This window comes from Calidris pugnax, unplaced genomic scaffold, assembly GCF_001431845.1.
Source record: "Calidris pugnax isolate Ruff unplaced genomic scaffold, ASM143184v1 scaffold358, whole genome shotgun sequence".
NCBI classification, from domain to species: domain Eukaryota; kingdom Metazoa; phylum Chordata; class Aves; order Charadriiformes; family Scolopacidae; genus Calidris; species Calidris pugnax.
Window position 1 is genome coordinate 79575 of NW_015091091.1, and position 13897 is coordinate 93471.

General features: G+C 36.5%; 1 protein-coding gene across 1 annotated transcript in view; it reads left to right on the forward strand.

Annotated features, from left to right (window-relative positions):
- Nucleotides 1-54: 54 nt before the first annotated feature.
- The window catches only part of AP3S1 (adaptor-related protein complex 3, sigma 1 subunit), a gene marked incomplete at its 5' end in the record, with an annotated part of 31334 nt that continues 17491 nt past the window's right edge, over nucleotides 55-13897 (forward strand). The window contains 4 exons of the mRNA XM_014957870.1: nucleotides 55-72; nucleotides 3223-3314; nucleotides 5519-5630; nucleotides 12728-12799. Coding sequence (XP_014813356.1) covers nucleotides 55-72; nucleotides 3223-3314; nucleotides 5519-5630; nucleotides 12728-12799 — 294 coding nt within the window. The remainder of the gene's footprint in view (nucleotides 73-3222; nucleotides 3315-5518; nucleotides 5631-12727; nucleotides 12800-13897) is intronic.

The window sequence follows — 13897 nt, forward strand, 5'->3', positions numbered from 1 at the left end:
AGGGGAAAGCCGCTCGGCCGGCCCTTCCCGGCCCCGCCCCGGCGCCTCTGCTGCTGTGGTGTTGGGACGGGGGTAAGATGGAGGGTGCTGAGGCGGTGTGAGAGCCGGCAGCAAGGAAAAAGGGATTTCGGAACAAAAGAAAAACAAACACCAGCTGTTTTCTCGTTTCCAGTGTTCTTTTCACTGGAAATTGTCCTTCGGTAGGGGCTGAAGGTGAAGGGAGGGAGTCTTCGTTCAACGGCGGAGCCCGTTGTCTGAACTTACTCATGGAAGCGGTTGTGTAGCCTGGCTTTCGGGGTCTGTGGTGTAGGGCTGCCTGTCTCCGGGCTGGGGCAGAGGTGTCAGAGCGGGGAACACGAGTTTTGCGGGACTCTTGGGTTTTCAGTAAGCAGAGGCTTTTCCTTTGGCGGCTTTCAGAGTACTGCAGAAATACAGTTGATGTGAAAAAGAAACGTTACAAAGGGGAATAGTATATTCTTCCACATGGGAGAAGGCAAGTAGCAAGGCAGCTCTGAAAATGGAGCACATGCACTTGATATCAATGAAAAGAAAGTGCAGCCACGGGGAATTAAGAAACAATATGGAAATAGTTGGTTTAATTCAAGGATAAGAGATTTTGAGGTGCTGTTGTGGGTCGTGTACTGTATTTCCTAGCGAGTAGGCTAAGCTATGCTTAGCTGACCATATGGATTAAAACATGGGGAGAAAACCTGGTGCTTCCCAGAACTATGTAAACAAAATATTCTCTTTCATTAGCGTTATTACTTACTTGGGTTTCTGGCTACTTGCAATTTTGGCTCTTATGGAAGTCATATTTAACTTTATTGGACGGGATGTGTCTTACCTCTACATCTCAGAACAGAAATTATGACCCTGACACTTCAGTTTGCACTGTCAGGCTTTTAATTAAAGGAGTGTAACTGATACAGGTCACTGCTGTGGATGGGTAAATTTGATCCCTTCTCCTTAAAAAGGCAATACTGGGAAATTCTAGTATGTGTTTGTGAACCTGTTTTCTTCTTCCTTATCAGTTCTGGGTTACCAATCAGATGTCTTTTGTTTAATGGATATAATGGAAATAATGGAATATTCTCACCTACACATACTGATAAGCATTCCCCTTAATGTGCATTCCTACTCTGTTCTATTGCAGAGCTACAGTAACTTATTAAAGAATTTTGGTGGGGTTTTTTTCCTTTTCTTTTTTTTAATTGTTACCTCCACAGGCATGAAAAATAGGTAGATTAAAGACGTTAGAAAGGTATACAAAACTTGGATTAATGTCAAACAGTTTACTTCTGTTCTCATTTTCTGTTCAAATGTAATTATCTTTTTGTGTATTCTGTTAGTGTTGAGTAATGAAAAGTCCTAGGAGGGAGAAGAGGCAGGAGAAGGGGAGAAGGGAATGGCAGGAAGATACCAGATTTTCCTTGTCAACTCCATTCTAATCTACTACTTTCATAACTGGAATTAGAACAAATCCTCAATGCTTAAAGTAGGGTAATACGTTTGTATAAACAGAACACCTTGAAGTTTTGAAAATGTGAATAGCAAATGAGACTAAGAAATTACATTATTAGGTGGTTTCACTAAAGCTTTATGGTCCCCAGAAACAGATAAAATTGTCTTGATTATCTTTTTGTTTGTGACTTCAATAAGACAGGTTTATTTATGGACTTTTTGAAACTTACGCATACTTTTGTGTTGATTGAACCAATACTGGAGGTAAATATCAGGTTCTTTTCTACAAGTGGAAGCATCTGGTGCTTTCTAGAGAAATTAATATGGTCAGATCTGTGAAAGAGGTATTTGCTTCATTGTACCAAAACTTGTAAAATGTGTGTAACATTTTTTCCCTAGTATATATGAGAATGGGACGATTTTCTACTGCATAAAATGAAGTTAATAATCTTTTGCAATTGGGTAGAAAAATAATAATTTATGGCAATTAAATAGGAAGATATATGTAATCTGGTTTTGTGTTTCACAATATAGACTTGTGGCCATAATTTCAAAATCAAAAATAAGCTTCTGAACAACTTTGTGAATAGGGGCAGATTCTGAAAACAAAGGTTATTTTAAATACTTGGTATCTCGATTTCTTAAGGAAGAAAGACAAATGGAAGTAACTGACATAACTGCAGCAGGGTGAGGCAGGCACATTTAGGAACACAAACCATAGAAGCAGAGGAACCTGCATTTTCTTGTTCTGTGGTTTATGGAACGATTTACTTCTGCTGGAGCCATTTGCTGATGTCTTTGTGGATTCTAGAGGTTTTATGTAAAACAACACGAGAATTTAAGGTGATGAATGTGAACAACACCAATGCCAGGCTTGCTTTGCTTAGCAGTCATGCAGGGTTCTAGCTGAAAATGCTTTTAAGATACATACCAGTTTTCCTTAGAGTGTTAGTTCATATAACGATTTAAAATGTGGATTTATATGCTTGGGCAGGGATGGAGGCTATCTATGCTTGATAACTTTAGGGTTCTGTGGAGTAAAACAAATGCAGGATTTTAGGAATTGTATCTGCATTTTCCTTATTATGAAAGAACAGGCTTGTTAAAAATGCTGCTCTTATAGAAGGGTAGCAAAAGTAAGTGTGCAGGAATGATGGAGTCACAGTGGGGACTCTAGAAGAGTCAAGCAAATTCAAACTCAGAAGTAACGTTTCTGATCTGCTAGAAGGAAATCTAATGATTTAGGAGAAGCTGTTGCTCATGGTGCTGTTGCGTTTTAAGCTATGTCTGAAAGAGTTATATATTGTGGGATTTCTAGCTTCCCCACTCCCTTCAAGATTTTGAGGCTGTTTCCCTGCCCTGTTCATGGGTGAGAGTCGTTTCAAAGCATGTCTGTAGCTGTTCAGACTACGGTGGAAATACAAAAAATTCAGAATACTTGAGATGATTTCCCGGTTACTTGAAGAAACTATTTTTTGGTGTGTTCTGGTTTTGTTTGGTTTTTTTTTAGCAGTTTCTTAAAACCAGTCACTCTTTCACAGTTCTTTCTCAGTACGTATTCTTCTGCAACTTTACTTGTAAAAATGTCTTTTTGTGTTGAAGTGACACAATATGCTGCCTGTTAATTGGCAGATTTAAGGCTTCTGAAGTAGATAGTTTGTGTGTGCTGATAGACTTTGGGTTCTATTTCTTAGTTGTGTGTGCTGTGCATTGTTAATTAATCCATTTTAACTTGATAGCAAAATGTGTTTTCTTCCATAGAGTGAAGATACGCAGCAACAAATTATCCGAGAAACTTTCCATTTAGTATCAAAACGAGATGAAAATGTCTGTAATTTCCTAGAAGGAGGATTGTAAGTATCAAGTTTGAAATAAGTAATATCTACTGCTATAATTGTTTCGAACACAAATGGGGAAGAAACAGGCAGATCGTACCTAACCAGTTTCCTTATAATCAAGCTAAAGATTTCTGGCCTCATTTGAAGAGGGATTGGCATTTGCCATGCCCAGTGAGACAATTGAAATATTTGCTTTGGCTTGAGCTCCTAAAGTGTGAGTGGACAGCCCCTCATAGTAGGCTTCCTTTTGCCTTTTTGTCAGGGTTCAGGCTTGCTATATTAAGCTAGAAGAAAAAAGGTAGGTTTTAAATGTGGTAACAGTTGTGGTTTCAACTAAGCTATTTTATTAATATAGGCAGAGCAAGGTAGGAGGAGAGCCAGACTTAATGTCTTCTGTCTCTAGATTTTTTTTCTTGAATCATCTTGGTTGTTTCTTTATAATGTGGTCTTGCTTTAGTTGAAGAGAAGAAATTCTGAAATGGAGAAGTGTTTTATTTTGCAATATTAGTCATCAAGAGTAAGTCATTACAAAGCCACCTTGTAGGAAAAGGGATCATAATTGATGGAGTAAGCTCAAGATCTCCAGTTTAAACATAGGGATTGTCAAATATTTAATACTGTAATTATGGAAATCTCTGATTACTGAAAGTTAGTATGTTAATGCCTTAATTTTCTGTGTGTAGAGTCAGTTAAATACCTCTCTGTCTTTTGTCAGCTATGATGTCTTTTTCCTGATCAAGATGATTTGTGATTTTTTTTTTATTTTTTAAACTAAGATAGTTTTCTTCCAACTACTCGACTGATGATTCTGTTAGATTCTTGGAGATGATTTCAAGCTGGAAGCATGCTTGCTTGAATTCTGTAAGTCAAAGACAGAAGCCATTTAGATTTAGAGCCTTTTAAAAAAATCACAGCTGTGCAACAAAAAGAAACTAGGGGGACATAATTCTGGCTTTCCTTCTACTGCTCAATTAGTCACCATTTCAATATATTTTTTTCAGTTTTTTTTTTTTTTTTCCAAGACAGGGATCACTTTATAGGTTGCAGTTTAACCAAAGGCCTCAACAGTTTATATATACTAACTCAGGGTACTGAAGTATTTGAAAGAATTGGGTATATAAAGCACAAAAGAGGAAAACTTAATTGCCATTTGTTTGTAATATTTTTGTCTGATATTTCTTAAATGTTGTTCCTGCTCTTGAGGAACAAAGAGTTCTTCCTCCCCCCACCCAAGCATCAATGCAAAGCAATGTGCTTAACCAAAAGTGACCTAAAAGATTTCTAATTTTTTTTTTATTTGTCAGTGTATACTCTCCCTATATTAAAGGCAGAAACTGAAGGGATAAATTACGATATACCAAAAAGGTGATTCAGTTCTAGTACAGAATAAAGGGAGAATTATGATGCTTGTAGCTATGTAGGTTCAGGCTACAACATATTTCTACTTGAGTGGGCTTCCTGCTGGTCACAGCAAAGATCAGTGATCCCAAGAACGTGTCTTTTTATGATTTATGTACTTTCTTTGCAAAGGCTATAACAGAAGAGTGGAAGGAAATATCTGTTTTGACCTCTTTCTTGTTCAGTAACTTGATGATGAGTGAGTCCATAAAAATTTAATTGCTTCTGTGACTTTAACATTGCATCACAAGCTATTGGTTGTAGTACAGTCTTATGTCTCAAGGTATCAAATATTTTGTAGCACAGAGTATTACATATTTACTAAGTGGACCATAAACTCGATTTAAGGCTTTTCCCATAATCCAAATGCCAGTCTGTATTATAGCTTTCTTTTTCTGTTGATACTACTCTGAGAAGGGCAGGGAAGGATTCACAGCCATACTCTCTGTTAATCTGTAAAGCAGGTTAATCCCTGTACAGTGTGTACACTAATGTGTAATGGAGGTACATTTAATACCTATTCGTTGATGAAGCTGCATGATCTGTTTGAATTGATACTAATAAAAAGTTGCATATGTTGATGTAATTGTTATCCATATGGATAACAATAATTATGCCTGTGTGGTAAATGTAACTTGGTTTGGTACTTAGTGTTCTCCATTCTAATTATATCACAAAATAAAAGTTGTGATATAGTTGCATTTGGGAAAGCTCCAGCCAGCCATTAACAATAGGTCTCCTATTAACTGAAATAACTGCGAGGATTTGCTCAGCTTATCCTGAGATGCTAACTAAGCTTTCCTGTTTTCTTCCCTGTTTAGATTAATAGGTGGATCTGATAACAAATTAATTTACCGACACTATGCTACCTTGTATTTTGTCTTCTGTGTTGATTCTTCAGAAAGTGAGCTTGGCATTTTAGACCTCATACAAGTAAGTTTTTTTGCTGCATTTTTTTTAATAAGTGAAATTGTAATTCTAAGTGTCTTACAAGTTCAATACTTAGCTGTGTCTTTTTCTGTAATATTTGGATGTGAAGGTACCTTTCATACTGTGAACACACCCAAAGTACTGATAATTACTTTTAGATTGTTTGCAGTTTTCTGGACTTTGAAAAAGTTGTTTCCCAAGTTGATGAGAAAGCAAGGAAACAGTTTTTTGGAACCTACTAAACAATCAACAGCTGTGTTTCGCTGCATCTTTTCAAGGCCTTGTTTTGGCTGCAGGTTAAAATGGTGCAGTTGAAATGTTTGCTAGGCAAGTTTAGATTATGAGAACCTTTATATGTAAAGCTCTGTGTGCATGTATATACACACATAGACACACACACACATATATATATATGTATTTACTATAAATATACAATGGATTAATATATCCAAAACCTTTTTGGATTAAACTTTTCTTGTGGCTTACGAGCTTTTGCTCAGGTATACTTTAGAAAATGAGTGCAAAAGCTGCCCTAGGCCTGTGTTCGCCACCAGATGGGGTGGATGGGGAGAGGTGGTACAGGTTCTCTCTGGATCTCAAAAAAGGCTTAACAAAAAAAAAACAACAACAGCTTAATAAGATGACTGTTTAAGAAAAGAAAATAAGAGGAATCTAAAAATCTTACATCCCTTCAGATGCTGGGCATCCTGAGTTCATGCGGCATCCAGTGGAGCCCCAGTAGATTTTCCCACAGTGAGCTGTGCAGAACAGGTTCTGTCCACAGAGAAAAGCTCTCCCAATTTTGACCTTTAAGTTAATGTATAATTTCCTCACAAGAAAACTGAATATTCCTAAAGAATATTCTCAGGAGAACTTCTTGCTGCACTTTGAGGTACAGACAAGTCGGTGTAGGTGGCTTAATCACCAGTACCGAGCGGTGATTGGTACTGAAGGAGCCTGCAGGCTCCTCTGTTACAGTGAGCTGGCTGAGTTCATCCTTCAGCCATGGAGTTTGTGCAGCACAGCACAGGACTGTTCCTACGCAGGTCAAATGTTACATGGATCATCAACTCCTAAACATGCAGCAGTCTTTTGATCAGGATCAATACATTCCACTCCTTGATCCACCTAGGTTACATTTCCTAAAGACATAAGTTATAGATCACAGTAATAAGATACAGGCTTCTTGAGCCCAGTAGAGCAGACATGGCGTGTTCAAGGTGACTAGCTCCTTGAATACAGTGTCTTCTTCAAGGCTCTCAATGCAGCATGTATGATTTAACCTGTTAAATATGTCTGTATCAACTCAGCAACAAATATCATGTCTGGTAATATGAACACTCTTATATCAAGAGAACTCTGATTACATCAATGGTTTTTCAACTTAAATTTGCACATAAAAAATTTATTAAGAATGTCACATCAGTAGCCTTGATTATTTCCAATTACATGCTGTAGCCTAAATTTTACTTGAGGGTGCTGAAGCAAATTGCTTGAACTTTCTACTACCACTTATATTTGCATAGCCCTCAAACTCTCTGGATTAGGGAGATCTTGAACTTTCCTCTAAATTATATTGCTTCTTGTGCCGGAAGTACTTTGATGGATTTCAATCTCTCAGTGTTTTTTTATTTCACATCTTTTCCTTTATGCCCCAGTGTTTAATTACATGCTAGTATAACTACTGGAGGGAAGCAGAAATAATAGAAATACTATTTCTATTCATAGAAATACTTTACTTTTTTCAGACCTGTATGATTTTGTTTATAAAGATAGTCTCACCACAGTACCTGCAGCTTTTTCAGTACTCCCATTTCTCTAGGTCATTGTAATTCAAGCATTTAATTATAGGAGAAAGCATACAGAGATTAATTAAACATTTTTAATTTCCAGTCTGGCTCACAAAATCCTCTTAGCAATAGTAATCAGAATTAAATGTATCTTACACTGGAAAAGTGCCCTCAGAATGTTTATTATAATGTGTGAACCCCACCTGCAATGCAGACTGGCAACATATACACATACACATCTACTCAGGCAAACAAACTTTGTCTGGTTTTTGTTGAGAAGTGCTGAACCATTTTCGTACATCTTTGTTTACCATAGCACAGGTAAGAGTAAGTCATCTGGAGTTTGTTATTAATTATGCGTACACTGAATTGTTTAAATAAGTACTTCTTTATGATCTCATGAAAATAAACTGGTGAAATGAACCCAGAGCTTAGTCTAGGACTTAAGAGTTTTCTGTCTTGTAAACAGAGTAAATCTATAATACATTAGATTACATGTGGCAGTCAGCTTAAAGGTTGTGTTGTAATACTTAGGATACCTTCTGTGAAAGCCACTTACACATTCAGGTCATTAGGACAGAGCTATTTCACAGGTAAGTCTTCTTGGCTCAGGCTTAATGCTACAAATCATAGACGGTCCTTCAGATTTTATACTGTGTTCCAACTAGATGTACTGGAACAGCTCAGGCAAATGCATAATTCTAATTTTTGTCAATTTTCTTTGTGTGGGTTTTTTTTTTTTGGTTGGTTTGTTTGGTTTTTTTTACAAACAGAAGGTTCTGTTACTGGTTTTGGGAGATAGAACAGATACTGACCTATGCTTGGTAGGTTTTGCGGTCAATTTGGATTCAGTGTAAATTATGTCATGAACTGTAGCTATTTTAAACTCTTAGTTTGTGAAGTGTAAGGTTATAGTGCATGGAAATAGAGTACATAAGAAAATAAAAGTAGTGATAGACTGCTATAAGGAAAAATTGAGTGACATTTACAATGGTACCTAACTATCTTATGGACATAAAAGCCCATTCAACTCTAAGCATTTTTGAGGATTTTAGCCCATAGCTGTACTTCTAAGACATACTGACTCAGTAAAAAGCTAAATCTGTGAGGTTAATCTTCCGTGAAAGATTGTATATAGCATTGCAAGATAATTTTGTTCAGTAAGATGCACAGGGGAAATGCAGTGCAATCAATGAAAGATGTTTTTCTCAGTTCTTAAAGATAAATCATCCTAACCAGAGATGCTTTTATGCTAATTAAATAAAAAAGGGAGAGGCGTAAGACTTGGATACCTATCTTGGCAGAAAAAATACCTGAATAATTCTAAGTTAACACAGTTAATTTTAGAGTTGGGTGGAAAATAAAGGATGGGAATAAAGAAGAACATTTTGGCTTAAAAAGCCTTATTGGTAATGCATTAAGTCTATTGGCAGGTCTGCTTGAAAGATCTAGCACACTTCTGTTTTGACTAATCATCAGGACTTGTATAGTCTTTCCCTTACATGGTAATCTTGGCATTCTTTGTATAAGTTATGACTAGCTTAAAAAAATATATTGAAAGAAAACTGGGATGTCAGTGCAACTATGGGGAAAATGCCACAGTTTCGCCAAGGATTTATGAATTAGAAAGGCTGTGGAAACAATGTAGTTGATTTCATATGCTTGCAATGATACATGAATGATGACTTATTAAAGCTCTTAAAACAGAAGAGAAACCGGTCTCGTCTATGGAGAACTGGTATATAATCAGACTATTATGTTCTAGTTGAAGTCTGAAGTAGTGTTTGAACAGTCAAAAGCAATGAAGGAGAGGGGTCTCCATGGGCAGATGGAATTAATTCTGTCTTAAGGTTTGGCATTGCTCTTTAGCCTAGAAGAAGGATGGGATATTCTTGATACCAGCTACTCCTGTTGTTTTTACTTTATTTTTTGTACTGCTTTTGTTAATATTTGACATTATCTAACATCGATGCATTTAATTGAATACATATTCTGATTTTTCTGCTAGCCTTGTTATTTTCCCACTATTAATGTATGTTTTAGTCCTTTGTTTTCTTATTTGCCTAATCAAAAAACGAGCCCTTTATGGTAAAGGTGGTGTTTTATGTTTTGACGTATTACTGAGGATAGGGAGCTCCTGACTTGTTTATATCCAATAACAATATGGTATTTTGATTCATATACTTTATTTTCCAGTTGTGTATCTGGCTTTATTAAACCATATTTGCTACAAAAGAAAGGTGTGGGGTTTTCTTTTTTTTTCTTTTTGCTGTTTACTTGTGTGGAGATGTGGATGGGGTTTTCTTTGACTGGTGAAAGATTATGATTTCAAAAATTAAGCACAAGGGGGAGCTAGTAACTTATTGTACATCCATCCTTATTTTCCTGCAATTTGACTCATTTATTTATATGTCTTTTCCAATAATGTCACAAGGTGCATTTCAACTGATGTGTGGTGTGTGTGTCCTGAAACAATTGATGTGTTTTCTCTTCTGGTTATTTTGATCTACCCGTCTGCAGCATCTGAAGTAATCACTGAAGTGCTTAGAATTTCAGCACTGCATAGTGTGCAATTCCTTAGACTCTTAACTAAAATGAAGATGAAAGTGGCTCTAGTTTTATTTACCACATCAATTATGTGGTATGTCTTAAAATAGGTCAAGGAATGTTAGTGTCGAAAATCTAGTTTACCTTGTAGAGTAATGGTTTTAAAGACCAGTCATTTGTAACAGATACGCACCTTGTCACAGTGCTGGTGTTACTGTGAGGGAACTCTTCATTGTGAGTGGAAGATTGAGAAAGTTTGCATGAGAAATCCTTAGCCAGTGAAAAATCTCTGAAGAATACCAGTGCCAGCTGATTTCCCTTAGATTAAAAAATTGTGTGCATTACTGGTCACGTGTTGCAGGGAGAGATCTGTGATTTCATTCAGTGTGTGGTGGACTCACTATGTAATGGGTAAAGGTTTAAAAGTAACCATTGTAACCAAGTGTTGCTATATGGAAGAAGGACACAAAAATAAAACTTTTGTGGTGTTCATGTGTGCGTGTACGGCCTGCTACTAAATACACATATCTATGGGGGCCTTTCTGAGGATATTTGAGTTGTGTTTGTTTTTAACATGTTGCTTTGTTTTCCAAGAAACTAGTTGGATGTCAAGGTCAGTACGTGAGTTCATGTGCAAACGTGGTGATGTATATGAGGAATATTTTCTTTTCTTTCCAAAATAGTGTCAAACTGTTAGTGCTTATAACTGAAACCTTTGGATAAAGGTTACATTTACACACTATTTCCTATCTTCTTCCTGCAGCTAATAGCAAACAGCACTGTCCTTGTAACCACATTCTCCTAAGGTACAGGGAAAGTAAGAGTCCAAATCTTTGGTCATTTGTCTTGCAGCACATAGTTGTGAACTGTGTGGTTTGTTCTGCTTAACATAAAAGTTTTTTGTTTACTTGCCTCCCTTCTATATAGAAGGCTGTTATTATAAAAAAAAATTAACAAGTACTCAAAGAAAAAAAAAGATCTGCTTTGCCTAGTTTCAGTATAATTTAACATGTGTATTCACTTACTTATTTAGCTGATGTCACTGAACCTTACTGTCTTGAGTTTGCCTGTGAAAATGCTCTCTGTTCCTAGTTTAAGTTATTTTGGTGTTGAAGAATGATCCTTGTTCTAAATGCATGGAACATCAGTTAGATGTAGTTTGTCTTTAAAATGGTGACTGATAATAATAGTAATAGCAACAGTAGAGTGGGATCCTCTTCTGTTCTATAGTGTTAGCAGGATCTGAGACCAGAGATTCAGACACAAGAGTAATCCTTCTTGATATGCAAGATAAACAACTGGAAATGGCTAATGTCAAGTAGACCTGTTTCAGTGGTCTATAAACATAAATATGTATCTATAGAAGCAGGCCTTTTATCACTTAATTTTTCTCAGCAGAACATGATTTCTCATTACTATTGCTCTGTGCCTAGGCATTTTGAAATCTGGTTCCTCTCAAAAACTAAGATGGGATGAATAAACCATGTTGAAAAGAGAGAGAATCAAAACCAGGTGTTTAACTTTTCTCATATTGCTGCTTTAGGGTATGAGTTTGAAATGGCAAAAAAAATTTACATATACAGACAACTTAAGTGCATATTTGACAAAACAGCTTTGAAACATATAAAACTGAGATTAGAGTTTTCCACAAGTTTCAGCTTTTTTACTAGTCATTAGTAAAAGATCTGTAAATTCTTACAGAAATTCTTTTTAATTTTGAGGACCCTAAGCTTAAGGTCTTAAGCGTATGTTTAACTTAGAGGTCTTGACACATCTCATCAAAGTCAGTAGGAGTTATCCCTTGAATAAAGGGCACTGTGCTTGTGCTTTTCCAAAACTGGAGCCTTTGTCAGCACTTGCCACAAGCCCATGGTGGTTGGCATTCAGGAGTTTAGGGAGTGCAAGTACAGTCATCTTTTCATTCTCTGGCCTAACTGGGAGCTGGGATGCTTTTAGTGTACCAAAACTGGCTAACACGAGTACCAAGGAATCTGTTACAGCAATAGCCAGAGCAGGGTAACATACGGTCCATATCCAGCAGAGATCATCAGTGGCTGGACTTCAGCAGTTGGTTGATTTTTCTGCTTTGTGCACTTACATTCTAGATTCATGGAGGAGCTATTTGCCTTGGTAGAAACTGTTAGACTTTTCTAAATTTATGACAGAATCAGCAGGTGGGACGTTAAGACAGCTGCCTTTTTCCTCGGTCCATCCTGAATTCAACAGGTCTAAATGAGTTGAAAGCTGCTGTACTGTTGCTGGAAGCCATAATGCTGACAAACTTGCATGATGCTGACAGTTTGCATTGCACACTTGCGTCTGTGTGGCAAAGTTAACAGTAGTCTGGTTAACTGTCAGATGCCTGCAATGTAATAATTGTTACAATTAATGAGAATAAAAACTAGCCGATTGTAATGAAATGGGAAGGAACACTTTGAATCACAGCTGAGAAAATAGATGATCTTTTAGATGAGCATAGATGATCTTTTTTTCCTAAGATACAACTGTTGTTTAAAGTTGTGTGCTTTGTGACTTTTAGCACAGTTAGAACATAAAGTGACTTGTGCATATAGTTTTGCCCTCTACAAATAATACGCTGTTGGCATAATAATGTTAACCACATAATTTCTGTAGATGCTTATATTGCCTTAAAATCTGCCTAGTGTATATTTTCTGTATCTGCTTTTGTTAAACCTCATACCTAATGGCACTATTGAGTTTCTGTTAAAGCTTGACATCTGGCTTTTTTTTCCCTCTTTGCAGGTATTTGTGGAAACACTAGACAAATGTTTTGAAAATGTCTGTGAACTGGATTTAATTTTCCATGTAGACAAGGTACTGTGGTGAGCTTCTGTAATATTTCTTGTCAAGTAAAATGTTTGGTTCAACTGATACTTGATATTAAACTCTTCAGTGATTCTACGTCTATTGTTAGTGAAATCTAGACAGTTTCTATCAGTGTATTATTTTTAAGACTTGAAAGCTATGGTGGAACGTGTTTCTGAGGAAAAATAAAATAATGTGCGAGATGTGCGTAGTGTTCTTGCACATATAATTGTCAAACCGGAGACACGAATATTCTCAGAGTAGTACTTAGTTTCAAGAAATAATTTGTTTTGTTTATGGTTAGGCGTTATGTCACTTAAAACTGAAACTGTAATGGGGTTTTCCAGTTGGGGCTGGTAGTTGCCTTTCAAATGCTATGATTTTGTAACTTAAATGCTGTATGGTTCTTTCTCTTCTAAATACCAAAAAGATGTTATGTCTTTTTTTCCACACATCTAGAAACAATCTTATTTGAATATTCCTAGCTATCAGGCATAAGTGTTTTATTTATTGATCTAGTTTTGAGAAATGCTATTACTATAGTAGTATTTCATTTAAAAGGACATTGGCACCACTTGATGTAATACCTAAAATGCTGAGAATTGAATATGCAGAATTTACTCCTTCAGTTGCATTTTGTGCCTTCTATTGCTTTCTGTGCAGTCACCATTCCCCATCTGTGGATGTTTTTCTGCATCAATAGCAAAAGACATAAAGAACAATAAGACAAAAATCACTAAAAGTGGACTAAAAATAATAACAAGTATATGAAATTAACCATTTGGAATTGACTCAATTTGTTTAACAATCAGGAAGTTCTTTTGGAAGAAACACTTGTACCTTGACCAGACAGTGAAATGCAAATGACCTTGAGCAGATGTTTGAAGTGATACCGTTCTCATGACAAGTCATTAGGATTTCTAGCCTGGTTGGAACACTCTGTCTATCTCCAAAATGGCAGATTTTCAAGAAGCAAAATGCATTGAGTCTTCTGAGTTAAGACATTAACTTTCTCTTGTCAGATATTTGAGGCCTGGCTTGTTAATAGATTTCAAGTGTGCACTAGGGAAAAACAGGAACTGTTGCTGGATGTTTGGTCTGGACAGA